The sequence below is a fragment of the Silurus meridionalis genome, chromosome 14, assembly GCF_014805685.1.
Source record: "Silurus meridionalis isolate SWU-2019-XX chromosome 14, ASM1480568v1, whole genome shotgun sequence".
Taxonomy (NCBI): Eukaryota; Metazoa; Chordata; class Actinopteri; order Siluriformes; family Siluridae; genus Silurus; species Silurus meridionalis.
The window spans coordinates 3,623,323-3,640,292 of NC_060897.1; the positions used below are offsets into that span (position 1 = coordinate 3,623,323).

The 16,970-nt window shown below is 40.8% G+C and overlaps 1 protein-coding gene across 1 annotated transcript; it reads right to left on the reverse strand.

Annotated features, from left to right (window-relative positions):
• Positions 1-607: 607 nt before the first annotated feature.
• ccdc43 (coiled-coil domain containing 43) lies at positions 608-6,736 on the reverse strand. The gene is made up of 5 exons (XM_046865833.1): positions 6,525-6,736; positions 4,874-4,967; positions 3,642-3,777; positions 3,477-3,532; positions 608-1,293 (listed from the first exon to the last, which is right to left on the reverse strand). The coding sequence occupies exons 1-5, from the start codon at positions 6,696-6,698 to the stop codon at positions 1,106-1,108; spliced, it is 648 nt and encodes a 215-aa protein (XP_046721789.1). The 5' UTR covers positions 6,699-6,736; the 3' UTR covers positions 608-1,105.
• Positions 6,737-16,970: the final 10,234 nt, after the last annotated feature.

Here is a 16,970-nt window from a genome sequence, read left to right on the forward strand (position 1 = left end):
TGCGTGTGGGTTTAAAAAAAAATAATTAGTGATTAAAATGTTTTTGAGCAGCAACTAAAAACAAATTTCCTTTGTATTAATTTCTGCATTATTACATAAAAGGAAGGTTTGCATGGGGGTGCAAGTTATTTAGTAATTGGCTTGTGAATTGAAAGTGGAATCTCTCAACGGCTCCATGAAGATCTGCTATAGGGCTCTAAACCTCAACTTTATTAAACACCTTTGGTATGACCAAACCACAGGCCTCCTCACCTCACCTACACCAGTACCTGATATACTTTACACACTGTGGCTGAATAACTCTCTCACAAATCTCCAGAAAATCTAGTGGAACATCTTCCCAGAAGAGTGGAAAGAGGTATTAAAAAAAAAGTGGAGCAAGATGTTCAAAAATCACATACCAATCTCATGGTGTGCACATACAGTACGTTTGTTCATATAATGCATCTGTCTGGTTATAACAGATGATAACTTTACATTTCCATATACTGAAAATGTACAGCGATCCAGAAACTCATTGAACTAATAAAAACTTTGATCATAAAAGAATTGTTATAGTGTATAGCTCCAATATTGAGGAAAAAAAAAAAAGAATAAACCTCCGTAATTTCAGCTTCTGGGACACTTTATTTCACATCCTCCAGATTGGTAGCTTTTAGAGGTGGAATTCAGCAACTGATCTGCAACTCAAATTAAACAATTAAAACATCTGAATATTTTTGCTCTCATCACCACCACCACATGACAGATGCAGTAGATCAGGCTAAAAAGTTCAGTGAGTCAGTAAGCTGTAGTTACATGATCAAGAGATACTGCGGTTGATCTAAACAATGTTCAGACGGTTATTACGGCATCTATTAAATAATAATAAAAGGCAAATCAGTTTGAAACGTTTATCAGACCATGTATTCTGCCATAACGATCCCAAACAGTTCTAGACAGCGCAGTACAGAAGGCTTACGTAGTGCTGCTGAGAAGATCCAAGACCATGTTTATTAAAAGAAAAGCGAAAGAACCCAAAGTTCCCATCAGAACACAGTTCGTAGAAACGTTTGATGTGTCGAGTCTCGTCTCCGGCCTTTAAGTCTGTAATTTTATTCCTCGTTTATCTTTTACGCTCGCCCTTCTGTGTGCGCTTTTTCTCTCGTTCTTTGCGCTCCTGCTTGGTGAGCTTGTCCTTCTCACGCTGCATCTTGTCCTGCTCCTTCTTCTTCTGGGCGCCCTCCTTGGCCTGCTCACGCTGCTGCCGGCGCCGGTTCAGCACGTCCTCCACGTTGGTGTTCTTGAACAGGGCTGAGGCCAGGAGTGAAGGATGTTTACATGCTGAAAGTGATTGCTGCTAAGCAGCAACTGTTGGGCTTTTCTACACTAGGGGGCGCAACTTTTTAATGAGCCAGGCTTTGGGAAGAAAACGATTTGAACGTGCTGTAATATACGTGACAAATAAAGGCTTCTGACGTTTATTTAACTATCAGCATCTTGTAAACCAGTGGGCCGTGACCCGGGACTGGGCCATGGATCATTTGGTACCAGGCCGCATAGAAAGAATAAAAAATTGAATTTTAACTTCCTGCAATTGTTTTAATCGTTTTTTTTTTTTAATGCGCCACTAAATTAACCTTCCACCGATTCTATGGTGAACCGAGTAACATTTTCATTATACAGATGTCCCCGAGTTAGACTTATCAATCTTATAATGACGATATGGGAAAATTGTAAAAAATAAATAAATAAATAAAAAAAGGGATGTACATCTCCTGTCTTACTCTCACCAGAGGTCGCCAGAGTTCAGTTGCCTCTTTTTTTCCCCCCCTGTGTTCTTGGTGTTTTAAAGCCCAATTTTATCTGTTGTGCGTCTCCTTGTTAATCGGCGTACAATAGAATATAGAAAACACTAAGAACTAAGAAAATGTACCATTTTAAGGGGAAAATAAAAAAAATGTCATGCTTCCACACTTCTCAAAAAAGCTGGGACGGGAAAAACAAAACTCTAAAACAAAAAAGTATGTTATTAAAACAGTTGGCGAAACCTTTTGCAAACTGATTTTTTTGCTTCGGCAATCTGTGAAAGAAAATAACGTTTTTTAAATTTGCATAATAGGTATCTATTAATACACTACTGCATGCTCACTGTTTTCTTTTTTGCACTGCTGCACTATTCATTTTTAGACCATCCATAACTAATCACTGCACATCTGTATATTCCACCCATATTCATTCTTCATAAACCGCCATACAACGTTCATACTTGTACGTATCAACCTCATTTGAGCACGTTATCTCGACATCTTTGCACAGTATATTGTATATTACTATACATACATATATTATTACCTACTGCACCTTCTGTACATTATTCGCCCCTAAACCCCTGTACATATGGACCCCATACCCTTATTTATCACACTGCTATTTATTTATTGTAAACAGGCACTTATGCACTTCTGATTAGATGCTAACGGCATTTCATTGGCTCTGTACATGTACCTTGCACAATGACATTAAATGGAATCTAATCAGAATTGTAATTTCATCATTTACAGTACAGATCAAGAGAGAATCTGGAGAAAACTCTGCACAAAGGAGAGAAAAATCAATATCAGATGGCTGTGATCTTCAGGCCCTTAGGTGGTGCTGCATGTCACGATTCTGTAACGCAGCACCGTTTCTAGGCAAACTAGATGGTCGCACTGGGGCACAACCGGCTGGGGGTGGCGCCAGTGAGCGCCCCCTGCCTCGCCGCTGAACTCGCCCATTTCATCTAGTCACCTGTTTTTCTGCTGAAGTTCAATCTACAGTAAACAAACTTGAAGTCAGGGTGGAGGAGCGCAGTGGAACTGCGGACTTGACAATAGGAATCTTGCCTGCGGTGCCAAAAAGGCTGGACACGGCTGTGCTGGGATGGAAATCGCTGCATGGGCTCATTCATTTCTATGAACACAATTTACCATGTCATCCACAAACCCAGGTTAAATCTCTATCAAGCAAAGAACTTTGAGACGTGTTGACTTTTTTTTTCCCTCTCTATAAAATGGTATATATTCTCAGTTTAAACATTTTTTTGTGTGTGTGTGTGTTCTGATCATGAATAGAATTATAGATTTATGAGATTTGCCAATCATGGCATTTACATGTTTTATCAGGACATTGTGCACAGTATACCAACTTCTTTGGGCATTGGGGTCGCATGTATAACGTTATACAGTGGTACCTCGACATACGAGTGCCCCAACATACGAGTTTTTTGAGATATGAGCGGTCACTCGGTCGATATTTTGCTTTAATAAGCGAGAAAAAACTTGAGATACGAGCTCGAGACGCCGCTGCTAGAAGGCAAATCAAAGGTTGGACTCCGCCGTTGTGAGCATGAGGGTTATAACTTGAAAATAATCCTAAAAACGGGACGTAAAAGAAAAGTATTTTATCGAACGGATTCCTCTAAATCCTGACTCTTACACTGCATGAGAAAAGGATACACTTGTCGCTGGGGAATGCCGCGGCTCCTGCCGCAGTCTCCTCGTCCTCCCCTTCAGTGGCATCGTTAAGGATCAAAACGCAAGGAACTGGAGAAGCACAATCTGTACCACACACGTTCAGAACTCACGCACCACGTTTTCTCTTTTCCACCTTTTTAAGGATATTCTTCGTCGTCCGTGACTTCGGCGTACTGCGCCAGCAGAGCTTCTTTCCTCTGCTTGGCCTCCCCGGACACTTCCTTCTGCTTGACCACGATCTGAGCCTGTTTTTCAATCAGACTAGCGATGGCCTGAACCTCATCTAAAAAGGTCAAAGAGACACGAGGAACAGATCACCAGATTATCCAGATTGCCTTTTTTGCAGAATATTTCTTTTATGGTGTGTAAAACTCCTGTCTGTCAAAGTACAACACCGTCTGCATCCATCTGCGAGTTGTGGTTGTGCTGATGAAGTAAAAACTAGGGTTAGGGTTAGAAGTAAGTAAAAGTAAAATAAAAGTGATAACCGAGGAACTGTGAGGAATTGAAACATTTACATTTATGCAATTATCCAGAGTGACTTGTAAAAAAAAGATCTCGTATATTCTGAGCAGTTACAAGTAAGGAGCCTTGCTCAAGGCCCAGCACTGGCATTTTAGTGATGCTGGGATTCGAACTTAAAACCTTCCAATCAGAAGTCCAACATCTAACAAAAACACCAAAGCACAAAAACACCCAGAAAAAACATAAAGCACAAAAAAAACCCCAGATGATGTACGCAGGTGTAGAAGCTGCGGCTACAGTGAAAGGAGACGTGTTGAAATTTGTTCATTGGGTTTCACGCTTAGTAATAACATTCGTTCTCGCTGTCTGCGATGCGGCGCTCTGTTACGCTGCGTTCCTCTAGAACATTGATGGTTTCTAAAGTGGATGGAGGTTGGAGGTGGATTGGTTCAGGTAGGACACCACTGAAGGTTCTACAGTTTTAAGGATGTTTACATCTGTTTGAACTTCGGGCAACAATGTTCTAGATTCATTCTTCCACCAGATTCCGGGATATAGATTCTAATTTAATTTATTTGAGTTGAACAGCGCAGTCTGGAGTGTGTGTTTGCGCTACATGTCAACAAAGGAGGTGCGGTGGACCGAAGTACCCGAGAATTTGAGAGGAAATGCGACTTTAGAGGGAACAGTGCCTCTGGTATCCCACAATCCCCTGCAGCATTCGGTACCTGGACCCCAAAACAAAACATCTTTAGCTGTATATCTGCATCTGTCATTTCATCATGAACAATCATCCTTGAGCTCACAGCCGTTTCACCTTACACACTTTCAGCCTCAAGGTGGCGCTCTCCTTTGCTCACAAGCCCGTGGATAGAGAACGAAAAAGGGAGAAGTGAGAGATTTTTGCGGCTTACCGTCAAGCTGATTGCTGGCGCCTGCGTTTTGAGAGCAACACTCGGCCCACTGTTTCAGTATCTGCTGACAGACCTCCTCAAGCGTCTCTTCATCCTACAGCGAGAACACAATCGAATGCTTTACAGTCACAAACAACTGTCGCTGCTTTGAATCTTCTGTAAACGATTTGCCGAAGACAGTTTCATTTTAATCCTCAAACCTGATTGTTCAAATAGCAACCGGGCTCGAGAATGCATTATTGTTTCTATGGCAACACCTCGCACTTGTTTAAAGTGAATACGTTTATATAGCGGTGCACGGAAGGAGTCTCCAGTGTCAGTGCTTCGTAAATGAAGTCCATCTTCGAGACAAAAAAACTTTCAGTTTGTCTACGCAACCATAAATCGATAAAAACTACAATTGTGTGTCTTTTGCTGATCATCGTCAGGGCCGGGAATGAACTCTCTGCTGGCCTGAACTCTCAGAATCACTGTCTTACGTTTTGATCTATTTTCCCCGTGAATATACATTACATTTCTCCTAATAGCCTATTCTCTATTTCATAGTGTTTCGCCTCAAGCATTGAGCGTTCATGTTGGAGTTTCGATCCAATCAGATTTTAGACTTCCCATCTCGTGGGTCAAAGAAATCTGCTTTGAAGCCTTTAAAATCAGCAGTGTGGTCACCTGTAGTACACAATGCAAGTTGCTTTAACCAATCAGGTTGCGAGATGGCGTACAATTAAAAACGCCTTCAACAACTAGTCATTTTATGGGGGTAATATTGATGCAGTTGTGGCTTCAGTGAAATGAGACTTTTTGAATTGTGTTCATTGGGTTTCTTGCTTTAGTAATGTTCTTCATGCTCGTGTATAAGATTGATGGTTTTTTTAGCCGTGGCATGATAACGATGGTATTAAGAGATGGATTGATTGAGGGACGAAGCACTAATCATCAGGCCTCATCGCTCCACCCAACTGTTGATTATTGACCAAAAGATGCATGTAAATGCCCCCTAATGTCTTATCCCTTCTGCACTCCAGGGAAAATGGGTTATGATGTCACTAGGCGACTTTCAAGCAACCTAGTGAGGGTACCTTCTCCTGAAATCAGCTGGCACCACTGTTGCTGTGGTCACCACGATAAAAATAACTTCAGCTGTTACTCAAGAACGAGACGAGGGTCTGTCCATCAAGTGTGCTCCAAAACCACACCATATACATACATACATATTCATCCACTTAATGAAACACCACCACTTGGTTGGTGTCCAAATGAGGGGTTAAAAGATTAACCATAACCCACCATAGAAATTATTATTATTTTTTTGGTTAGTTTGGACTTCTCTAAAGCCCTACCATGACCACTTCTAACTTTCAGTCATGAGACGACGAGTTTATACCACATTTTAGATCGAAATCATAAATTAACTAAAAACATGTCACCAAGTGAAGCTTCAAAAAATAAATAAATAAATGTATAGAAAAAACCACACCACGGATTCTACAGGCGTTATCCTGACAGGCCCAATCCCAAACCCCCCTCTCCTCCCTACACATGCGCATATCAGTGACCACATACGCCCACCCTACATAGTGCACTAGGTGTTTATCAGGAAGCAGGTTGAGGATGAAGCCCGAGTCGGAGCGCTCGATGCCCGGCGTGTACCGACCACAAAAGCGGACAGGATGCCGCTCAGAGCGTCGCTCCTCTCCTCTTCGCTGTCCTCCTCATGCAGCACGCCGAGGATGTAGGCTCCGTAAACCTCCCGGTCCGCCCCGAGGCCGTCCAGCCGCTCGTAAAGCCACTTTTCAAACTCCCCGGCCGAGAAGTCGGGCGCCGCCATGTTGGCTGGTGGTCCTTCTGCGACTGTGCGCTCTTTAAAGGTGTCCGTGCAGATCGCCTGCTTATAAACAACTCGGATTGTTTACTCATTTATTATATTTATAATGTTATTGCAAACAGGAAATCAACAATAAAGAATCACAAAACAGATACAAAAAGGAAGAGGAAGAAAGAGGGGGAAATAAAATCACACCCCAAAACATCAATAATGGGTTCAGGAATAGTAAAATTTGTAGGTCTTTGAGTTCAGAGGTTTTGACTTGTACTTAAAGGAGGCAAAAAATGACTTGATATCAAAACAAAAGAATCTAAAGTTGGGTTTACAATGAATTGCTCTGGCTTTTGGCAATATAGTGTATATACTATATTTTATATATTGTATATACACTATATTGCCAAAAGTATTGGGACACCTGACCTTTCCTGCTCTATGTGGTTCTTTTCCAAACTGTTAACACAAATCTGGAGGCACACGATTGTGCAGGACGTCTTTTAGATGCGCAATAATACAATTTTGCATTCACTTGAACTTGGAAACCCAAAACCTGTTCCAGCATGGTGATGCCCTGTGCACAAAGCGAGTTTCTTGAAGATCTGGTTTACATGCTTTGAGAGGAAGATCTTGCTGCTATAGAGCTCTGAGCTCATCCCTACTGAACACCTTTGGGATGAATGTGAACGCTGACTGCACCCCAGGCCTCCTCACCTACATCAGTACCTGCCTTTCATAACATCCTTGTGTCTGATGAACACAAATATCCATAAGCACAAAATCCAGTGGAACAGTACTTATGACCAGGTGACCCAATACTGACAGGCTTCTAACAAAGGTCTTTGTCCTTGTCCCTTACGCACTGAGATTTCTCCAGTCTCTCTGAATCTTTTGATGATGTTCTGTACCTTAGATTATGAGATTTGCAAAACCTTTGCAATTTGATGTTAAGTAAAGTTGTTTTTAAAGTTTTCTACAATATTTTTACACACTCATTTATAGATTATAGAGCCTCTGCCCATCTTTATTTCTTTGAAAAAGAAATAAAATCTTCCCTTATAACCAACTTTTTTGAAACCTGTAGCAGGCATCAAAATTGAAATGAGCTCATTTTGTGCATAAAAGTGTAGAATTTCTCAGTTTTAACATTTATTATGTTCTCTATGTTCTATTATAAATAAAATATTGGCTCATGTGATTTGAAAGTCTTTTAGTTTTTTTATTTTATTCAAATTTTATAAAACATCCCAACATTTTCAGAATTCAGGTTTCAATTTCCGCCCTATTAACAATAATAACAAGAACAACAATCTTTATTATTTGTTACAATTAATATAATTTAAAATGTTGGATTTTATTATTATTAAAAATATATAATTCAGAGATTTTTCTCCTCTCACTGATTTTGTAACTGGTTTTGCGTTTGTCCTGCATGAGCGCATGTGATTTGCGATTCGACCACTAGAGGGCGGAGCGAGTCTGTAGTTTTGTTTTCCAATGATTTCATTTCCAATGCAGTCAAACGTTTGGATCGAAAATTAATAATAATAATAAAAAAATAAAATAACATAAAAAATTTCTTTTAATATATTTTTTCATATCAATTATTACACAATTATATTTCATAATATATATTTATTCTATTTTAATTATTATTTTATCAGGCGCAATAAAAATTGTATTTTATTTTATTAATGATTTAAGATGTACAGTATTGCAAAAAAAATCTATAATAAAAAAAAACCCAAAAAATGATAAAATGATATATATCTTTGCTATATTGCTGTATATACTGTATATTATTGCTATGTTACTAATGAGCAATAATAATGCTGTGACTGTGTTGTGTATGTTTGGGACGATGTGTGTTTGGGACAGGCTGCATCACTTTTAAGCCCATGTGTGCTCCTGCCAGGGTCCTGCATGATGCTGCAGCGTGAGCACTGAGCAGCAGTGGACATCCAATCCAATGTTACTGAGTTGCTTTAAGGAAAAATAAAAAAACAAGTGAACTAGAGTACTTTATTATTCCTTCTCTCTTATACAGCGTAAGCTCAGCTGTGGAGAAGCAGCCGAGAAGGAGGAACATGATAGGAGCGAATGTTCCTGCTGGAAACCTCTCCTGGGCTGAGGGGTTCCTGTAATGCCGAACCCGTGATGATGTCATCGTCCCTGTGGGCTGCGTGGCTTTATTTTTATCAAGCAGATGCAGATTAATGCAAAGTGACTGGAGCCAGGGGGGCTGATGGAGTGCATCAGTGGGCATCTACATGTCTATGTCTGCAGGCACACACACACACACACACACACACACACACACACACACACACACACACACACACACACACACTGGAGCAAAGCTCAAACCTTAGATCTAAAGCAAAGAGAACATCACTGTGGATATAAAAAATGTATTAAAAAAAACAACAAAAAAAACCAGTGACCACTGTTCCTGTCCCTTTCTTCTCTTTGGATCTGCCTAATCGATCCCAACACCTTACCTCTGGATGGAGTTCTCATCAATTGAGACCACTCTGTGCAGCTGCCGAGGGTTCTACATGAACCGCCTAAAGATGCATGAAGTTACTGAGCAACTCAAGAACTTTGAGGAAGGATTTGGACTGTAATTAATATCAACAGTCTACTACAATTGCTCAGGACCACAGTTTGCATGCTGTTTCCTCTACAGGTTTCTTCCTGATGACGTCTCAGTGAGTTCATTGCCACAGTTACCACTGGCTCAATCATTAGGGATAAACTTACTGTACACTTAGATGGCAAACTTGTAGGCACTAAACGTATACATTCTTTTATATAATTAGTTAAAAGTGTTATACAAATAAAACTGAATGGCACTGAATTGTTTCCTGGACACATGTACATTACTATTTACTGTATGACAACAAATTCTTGTGAATCTTGAAGGACATGTTTGAATGTGGGGGTGAGGCAGTCTGCCAACATCTTCTCTCCTGTTCTCTGTCTTACAGAAGATCTTCTGTTACAGCCAAACATGTCACATTTGGACTCATCTGTATACAGAACCTTTTCCACTCATTCACTCAATTCTGGGGTGTTTTGTCGTTTATCTAGTTTGCTGCACCGAAAACAAAAGGGACATGCATGTGTCTCAAACACCATAAAAGACTTAGTGTTTCCAAACTTTGATATAGTATTTATATATTGCTATTTGCACTTCTTGTTAGATGCTAACTGCATTTTGGTGGCTCTGTAATTCTAATCTGCAGAATGGCAATCAAATGTAATCTAATCTAATCTGATTATTTGCAACAACTTGATTTATCCAGATTGTTGGTGAGAACTCATTGTGTGTGTGTGTGTGTGTGTGTGTGAAAGAGAGACAGATGGTATTATATTTCTTAGCTTTTGTTAAACACAATATAAAAGACACTCAGGCGCCTACAATAGCAAGAAAGAGCTACGAACCTGCCGCCGTTTGGCGAAGGCCAGAGGTTATCACTGTCTCTTCCTCGGCTTCTCTCAGCATGAAAGCTCTGACTTGTAATCGCTCCTCTCCATACACTCATCCCTCCTTATCTGTCTGTTCTCCATGGCTTTTACAGAGGCCCACACTGTCGACCATTTTGGGATGTTTGCCGTATCGATTGGATTAGTTACTATCTTGGAAATGTTCTTGTCGTCTTTACTTTTCACATGTACAATGAGTTGGCAAGAAGTTCATTTTTTCTAGGAAACTGTGTGATCATTGGTGAAATGCATGAATGAAGCTATTATTTTTTTTCTATTTTGCACTTATAGGATGTTTGGTAGATTCTCGTATCCAGAGCAACTTCCGAAAGGGCTTTAAAGTCTTTATTATTTTACTATCAAATCTATTCTCTTTCCCCAAATGTCCTCCCTCTGATGCTTTAAAACCTGGTTGTAGAAATCTCTATAGACAGTCTGGCACCTGGCGACGAATTCTCGATGCACAATGCTGTGAATGTTGAACGAGACGATGGGCATGCATTTGGTCGAGCTGCAGCCCTGCTTCGGTCATGGAGATGATGGGCTTGTTCACTGTGAAGACTGTTGTTTCATCTCAAGGTCATCCCTGTACACACAAGTTTCGTCATCGGTAATGATACTCAACAGAGTTAGTGGGAGACTGCTATGTGGTGTTCCTTCTGCTCCCGGGTCAGCGGCCTGGGGACGAACTTGGCAGCATCACAGTGCATGTTGAAATCACGAGTGAGGGTCGCCTGGACTGCTCCGTATGACACACTGACAATAGCAGTACTGTTGTGGATTGCTCTCTGACGATCACAAGTTCACGAATAGTTTCGATGGGGGTTGATCTCGTTGAAGGTCTTCCTAATCTCTCTTCCAGTGATGTTCTTCCGCTTTTGAAGCACCCGTGCCTCTCAAAACACCTCAAATGACTCATCGCAACATCGGCATAAACTTGACGAGTTGCATCTAATGTTTGGCAGATTTCCCCAGTTTCATGCAGAATTTCACCTTTGCTCCTTGTTCGAACTTACTGTCCATGATGAAATCGCATATGTGGTAATGCTTATGGTCAGAATAGCACAAGTCGCACAGCTCTCGATGTACACAGGATGATGTCTTTTGACACACTAAATTATTAATCTTGGTGCTCCCTGCGACTGTGCGTGCAGCCTTGTGCTGCCATCTGTTGGCATGTTACAAAACTAGTCTTGAAACCTTTAGATACCACCTCATACAGTGCATTTTGATGCTGGTTCATTAGGACATGGGGAGAATACCTTTATCCTAAAACACTGATAGGATGAATATAGTACAAGCAAGATTTTCGTACTGCTGGTAGAGGGAGGTCCTTAGATGTGGCTTGAAGGCTGCTTGTGACTCAACTGTTTGGTAGAGGACCAGAGTTGATTTCTCATTCATTCATTCATATCAAAATGTGGAATTACACACCGACAGAACTTATAAAGGACAATATCAGCATCCCTGCCCCTTTCTTAATAGAGAAATGGGAGGACGATTTCAAAAAGTGGCCCTGCATAACCTACAGTAGCATGTTTTATCTATTTGTTTATTCAATTGCTTGTGACAGTAAGACAATGAGAAATGTGAAAAGCTCAGGGGTTTATTGATACCTTCAGAGTAATATAGTTGTTCATGTGCCATGTGGGAAATGATTATGTGTACTTCAGTACATCATGTTAAAAAGATGATGATGATGATGATGATGATGATGATGACGAGGAGTTCGGGTTTTTGAGCCAGTTTCGCTTTGTCTTCTTTATAAATGTGAAAACTGAACCTAACTTTAGGTTTGCTAATATACACCGATCAGGCATGACATTATGACCACCTGCTTAATATTGTGTTGGTCCCCATTTTGCTGCCAAAACAATCCTGATCCATCCAGCATCAACAGCATGAACTTCTTCAGCAGTTTGAGCTACAGGAGCTCGTCTGTTAGATCGGACCACACAGACCAACCTTCGCTCTCCACGTTCATCAGTGAGTCTCGGCCGTCCACGACCCTGTCGCCGGTTCACCACTGTTCCTTCCTTGGATCACTTTTAATAAATACTGACCACTGCAGAGCAGGAACCCCACAAGAGCTGCAGTTTTGGAGACGGTCTGACCCAGTTGTCTAGACTCGCACAAATCCTTACGCTTGCCCATTTATCCTTCTTCTAACACGTCAACTTTGAGGAGAAAATTTTCACTTGCTGCCTAATATATTCCACCCACTAATATTATTGAAAAATAATTAGTGTTATTCACTCACCGGTCATACTGTTATAATATTATAACTGCCTGATTGGTGCAGCACTGTTTTTTAAACCACAAATTAAGCTTCTTTTGGTTACAAGTGCAAGCACGAATGGCACGTGTTGTTCCTGGCATTTTAACACCATTTTAACATATTCCCCCCGAAAAACAAACTGGGCATAAACAAAATATATTGCTGTCAACACTGCATAACATTAGTCATTCAACGCTGCTATTACAGTACTTTCAGGGTGTGAGTTATACAGATAATAGTTTTTTTTTAACAGCTTGACTTCACCTACTAAGTTGTTATTTTTGTATATTCACATGGGTGTCTTTTTTGTCCATTAAATGTTGCTTAACTCTACTTTTTAATCAATAGATATCTAGAGGAGGGCCAATACTTATGTCACAATAAAAGATATGTTACAGTCCTTACAAAGTGACCCATGCTATAGATGTGTATCCTAAAATGCTGTTGTGTGCATGTTTTGGGTATGTGTGTGTGTGTGTGTGTGTGTGTGTGGCGTTCAGGTGCGTCTCAGAACTATTTAAAGATGCACAATCCGTTTCATTCCAGGTCGCTGAACTTCGATGACCTCTTCTGAAAACTTTGTCTCTATTCTGGCTGCCAGCTTCTGCTCCCGTGCCAAGTCCTGCGTCTGCCACCGAGCACAGTGTGTGTGAGAGAGATAGAGTGTGTGTGTGTACGCGCGTGACGAAGACGTGGTGCTCCTGATGGCAGTCACTTAGCCGGAGAGGCCACGTCCAGACGGACCCAGAGGCGGAAGGCAAATATTTAGCCGTGCCACTCGTGTGTTCCTGGGAGTCGCGCCTCGCCCCTCGCGCTCGTATTCAGGGTCACGGATCTCATCTCTCGGCTAATATCTCAAGCGCTCCACAGATGGGGAATTAAATTGGAGAGCTTGACATGATAGCGGATGGAGGGATGGAGCAGAGAAGATGTTGGGAGGGAGAGAGGGATGACAGCGATTGATGAGAGAAAAAGGGACATAATGGGGAAAAAATGGTGGTTCAGAATCGACGGGATTTTGTTCACCTTCTATGTCACATATTAGGATATTGTACACACTCAGGGTATAAGAACTCTTTCTGTTCTATTATATACTAACAAACTGATCTACTGGTAATTGTCATTAAGCATTCAGAATAAAAGAATAAGACAAAATATGATTTAGACCCATATGAGGATTTGTCAAGCTGCTAACAATTTATAGAAGAACTGTGAGCATTCCGCATGTAGTTCTCATTTGCTGTTATACTGTAATAACCTTCACTCTAATGGGAAAATGTTGCACTAGATTCTGTGGAGTTTTGTGCTCATTTAACCACAAGAGTATTAGTAAAGTCAGGTCCTGATTTAGGTAAGGTGAGGAGGCCTGGGGTGCAGTCAGCGTTCACATTTTTCCCAATAGGGTTTATAGAAGGAGATTTGGGTCTCTTAGTTCAAGTGAAGGGAATCATGCTACTGGATCTAAAGACACCCTATACAATTGTGCACCTTCAGCTTTGTGATAATAGTTTGGGAAAGAACCACATATGGCTGGAATAGTCAGGTGTCCTATTAATGTTATCCATATAGTGTATATAGACCATCTAAACACCATTAGAAACATCTTCGTAAACAGTGCTTTATGCAGGTCAGCTGGTTTGCATTGGGCCTGAGGTCTTTCGCAGGACAATTCAATGTGGGGTCATCACAAATTTACACCCACACCTATTATACACACACAAATTCACACCCAGGGGCCTTTAAACATACCTATTTGTATCCTGAAGCCTGGAGAATCTGTTGGAAGCCCATGTGTACACCTGAAACTTATCACAGACTAACTTTTATTATTCTGGGGATAATCCAGAGATTGTCACTGTTGGAAATTTGGTGTCATTTCTTTGCTGTCAAATAACATTTTTGGTGGAACCACCAGGTCATGTCCAGCCGTCGAATAAAACAGAAATATTAAATAATATATTCCTAATATATTATTTGATGCCATGCCCATATATCGACAAACAATTGGGTGGGAGGGATGTTTCATAATATGCTAGCCAATCATGGGCGCCTAAAGAGATTTTACATGTATTAAAAAAAAAACCTGTGTGGACTTTTACTCTCCCTGGTTAGTAGGTGTCTTGCGATAACAGAGCATAGCTAGTGGGTGGGGTTTAGGATGTGACCAAAATATAGATCAATTCGGATTAACTCCAGAACCTCAGCTGAGTGTGTTTTAAAATTTGTCCCTAAAAAAAATAAAACCAGTTCTTTTTTCTAGTTCAGTTCCTCACTGAATTTTACATTACAATGAGTTTTTCTTGCATTTACACAAGTTGCTACTGTTGTTTTGTCTCTGAAAAACAGAAGCAGCCTTTCAGGAAGCTGCTTGTCACAGCATCCGAAGGACGCAACAGCAGGAACAGGAACAAATGCCACACGAGACAGAAAAGTGCGCCAGAACCTAATGTGCTAATTAGCGAGGCAGCGGCGATACGTTAGATCTCGGCTGCAGATGCGAGGTGATTAGGTGTTGATGAGGCGATGTCTTCTGGAAAAGTTCAGGGCCTTGGAGCAGAGGGTGTTACAAACAAGTGAACTAGACTAAAGCTACTAGTTCAGTGTAGATGCGTTTGTAAGGAACTGTGACAAACACCGGCGTATTTTAGAGGTTTTCTACAGAGAACAAAAGAAACACATCTGCAGAAAACACGATCTAGAAAAAAATGCATGCAATCACAAATACCTATGTGACACCTGACTGTTATAATATACCAATGGGAAAACCCCAAACCAAACCCTAAAGATCATATTACTACACCATATGGCTAAAAATATTTTGACACCTACATTTCCAGCCATTTGTGCCTCTTCCCCAAACTGTTACCACAAACACACAATTGTGTAGAATATGTTTGGATGTAATAGAATGAAATTTTACCCTCCCTTGAGCTAGGAAACCTAATCCTGTTTCAGCATAACAATGTGACACAGTGCACAATGTCATCAACATGAAGATAAGGCTTACATCAGTGGTGGGGCTTCAGGACCAGCAAGGCCTTCTCTGCTGGTCTGATCTCTATCAGTCAATCACTGACTTATGCTTTTGTATATTTTTGTCTATTAATACAAATTAATTTATTCCCAATAGTCTATTCTCTTCATTTCGTAGCATTTCTCTGTGGTATTAGGAGAGCGCTCCCCCATGTGTGTCTGTATCCATTAGAGTTTCTATTTAATCAGATTTGTCACATAACAGTACAATACTGTGAGCACTGCAGTTTTTTCAGCATAAACTCTACGTTGCCTGAAGGTGTCGCTGTAACCGATCAGAATGCGATTTGGGCACGGTCCCCTAGCTGGTGTAATAATTCTCGATGTTTGAGATTAATTTTGATGGTTTCCATAAAAGTGGTGTCAAATTGATGGTATTAAGAGGTGGATTACCTCTGGTAACTCAGACTGTAGAAAGAACACTACTTAAAATCTTACATTCCAGTGCTCATGTTAGTTCTCACTCTCCAGTGTTCTGTATTGTTTAAAGATTTATGATCACACTCTTGATATCACCCAAATGAGGATGGGTTCCCCTTTTGAGTCTGGTTCCTCTCAAGGTTTCCTGCTCATAACATCTAAGGGAGTTTTTCCTTGCCTGCTCATCAGGGATAAATACACATCATTTACCTTAACTGTTGATTTCTGTAAAGCTGCTTTGAGACGATGTCTGTTGTGAAAAGCGCTATAGAAATAAACTTGACTTGACTTGACTTGAGGTAGGACACCACCGAAAGCCTACGTTTGAAATTCCTATCACTGGTTTACATGTGTAGTGGCAGATCTTGAGTGTCCTGCTATAGAGCTCTGACCTCAACCCCCATCCAGTCAGGATTGTGTTCTGTCTCTAATAACGGACCCTAATAATTCAGAGAGCTGGGAAAGTACTGTGTTTAACACTGAACACAGAAAGTGTACATTTCTCTCAGGCATGGTGGGAGTTTACTACAAAAAGCGTCTGTACAGTACATTAAAAAATACCCTGTGATTACACTAAGCATGATGTGCTAACTGAAACGTTTATAGTAGACACCACACAAACGATGTATTTGTGTGAATTCTTCTTGTTTTAAATAAACACTGTGCCTTACAGACACACAGCCCAAAGTGTCTCCCCGGTGTAGTTTGCAATCGTCCCGGTGCCATATGGCGTTGTGGTGTTCAAACGGTGAGAAAGCGTTGAGATGTTTGAGCAGCTCTTAGTGGTTTATAAGCTCTCAAAACCCACTTTACAAGCACATGCTGCTCTAGCGTTGAGGGCGACATGAGACTGGGTGTAAAAACAGCTCCGCTGTACAGAGGGGTTTATATGTTGGCAGTCTGCCATACTTCTTCACCCCACACACACACACATACACATACACACACACACACACACACACACTAGTTCAAATATTTATCATCCTCTTTGTTTACAGGACACTTTTTTGTACACGCACATGAGGGCCATAATGCAATAAAAATCCAAACAGAGATTGTTC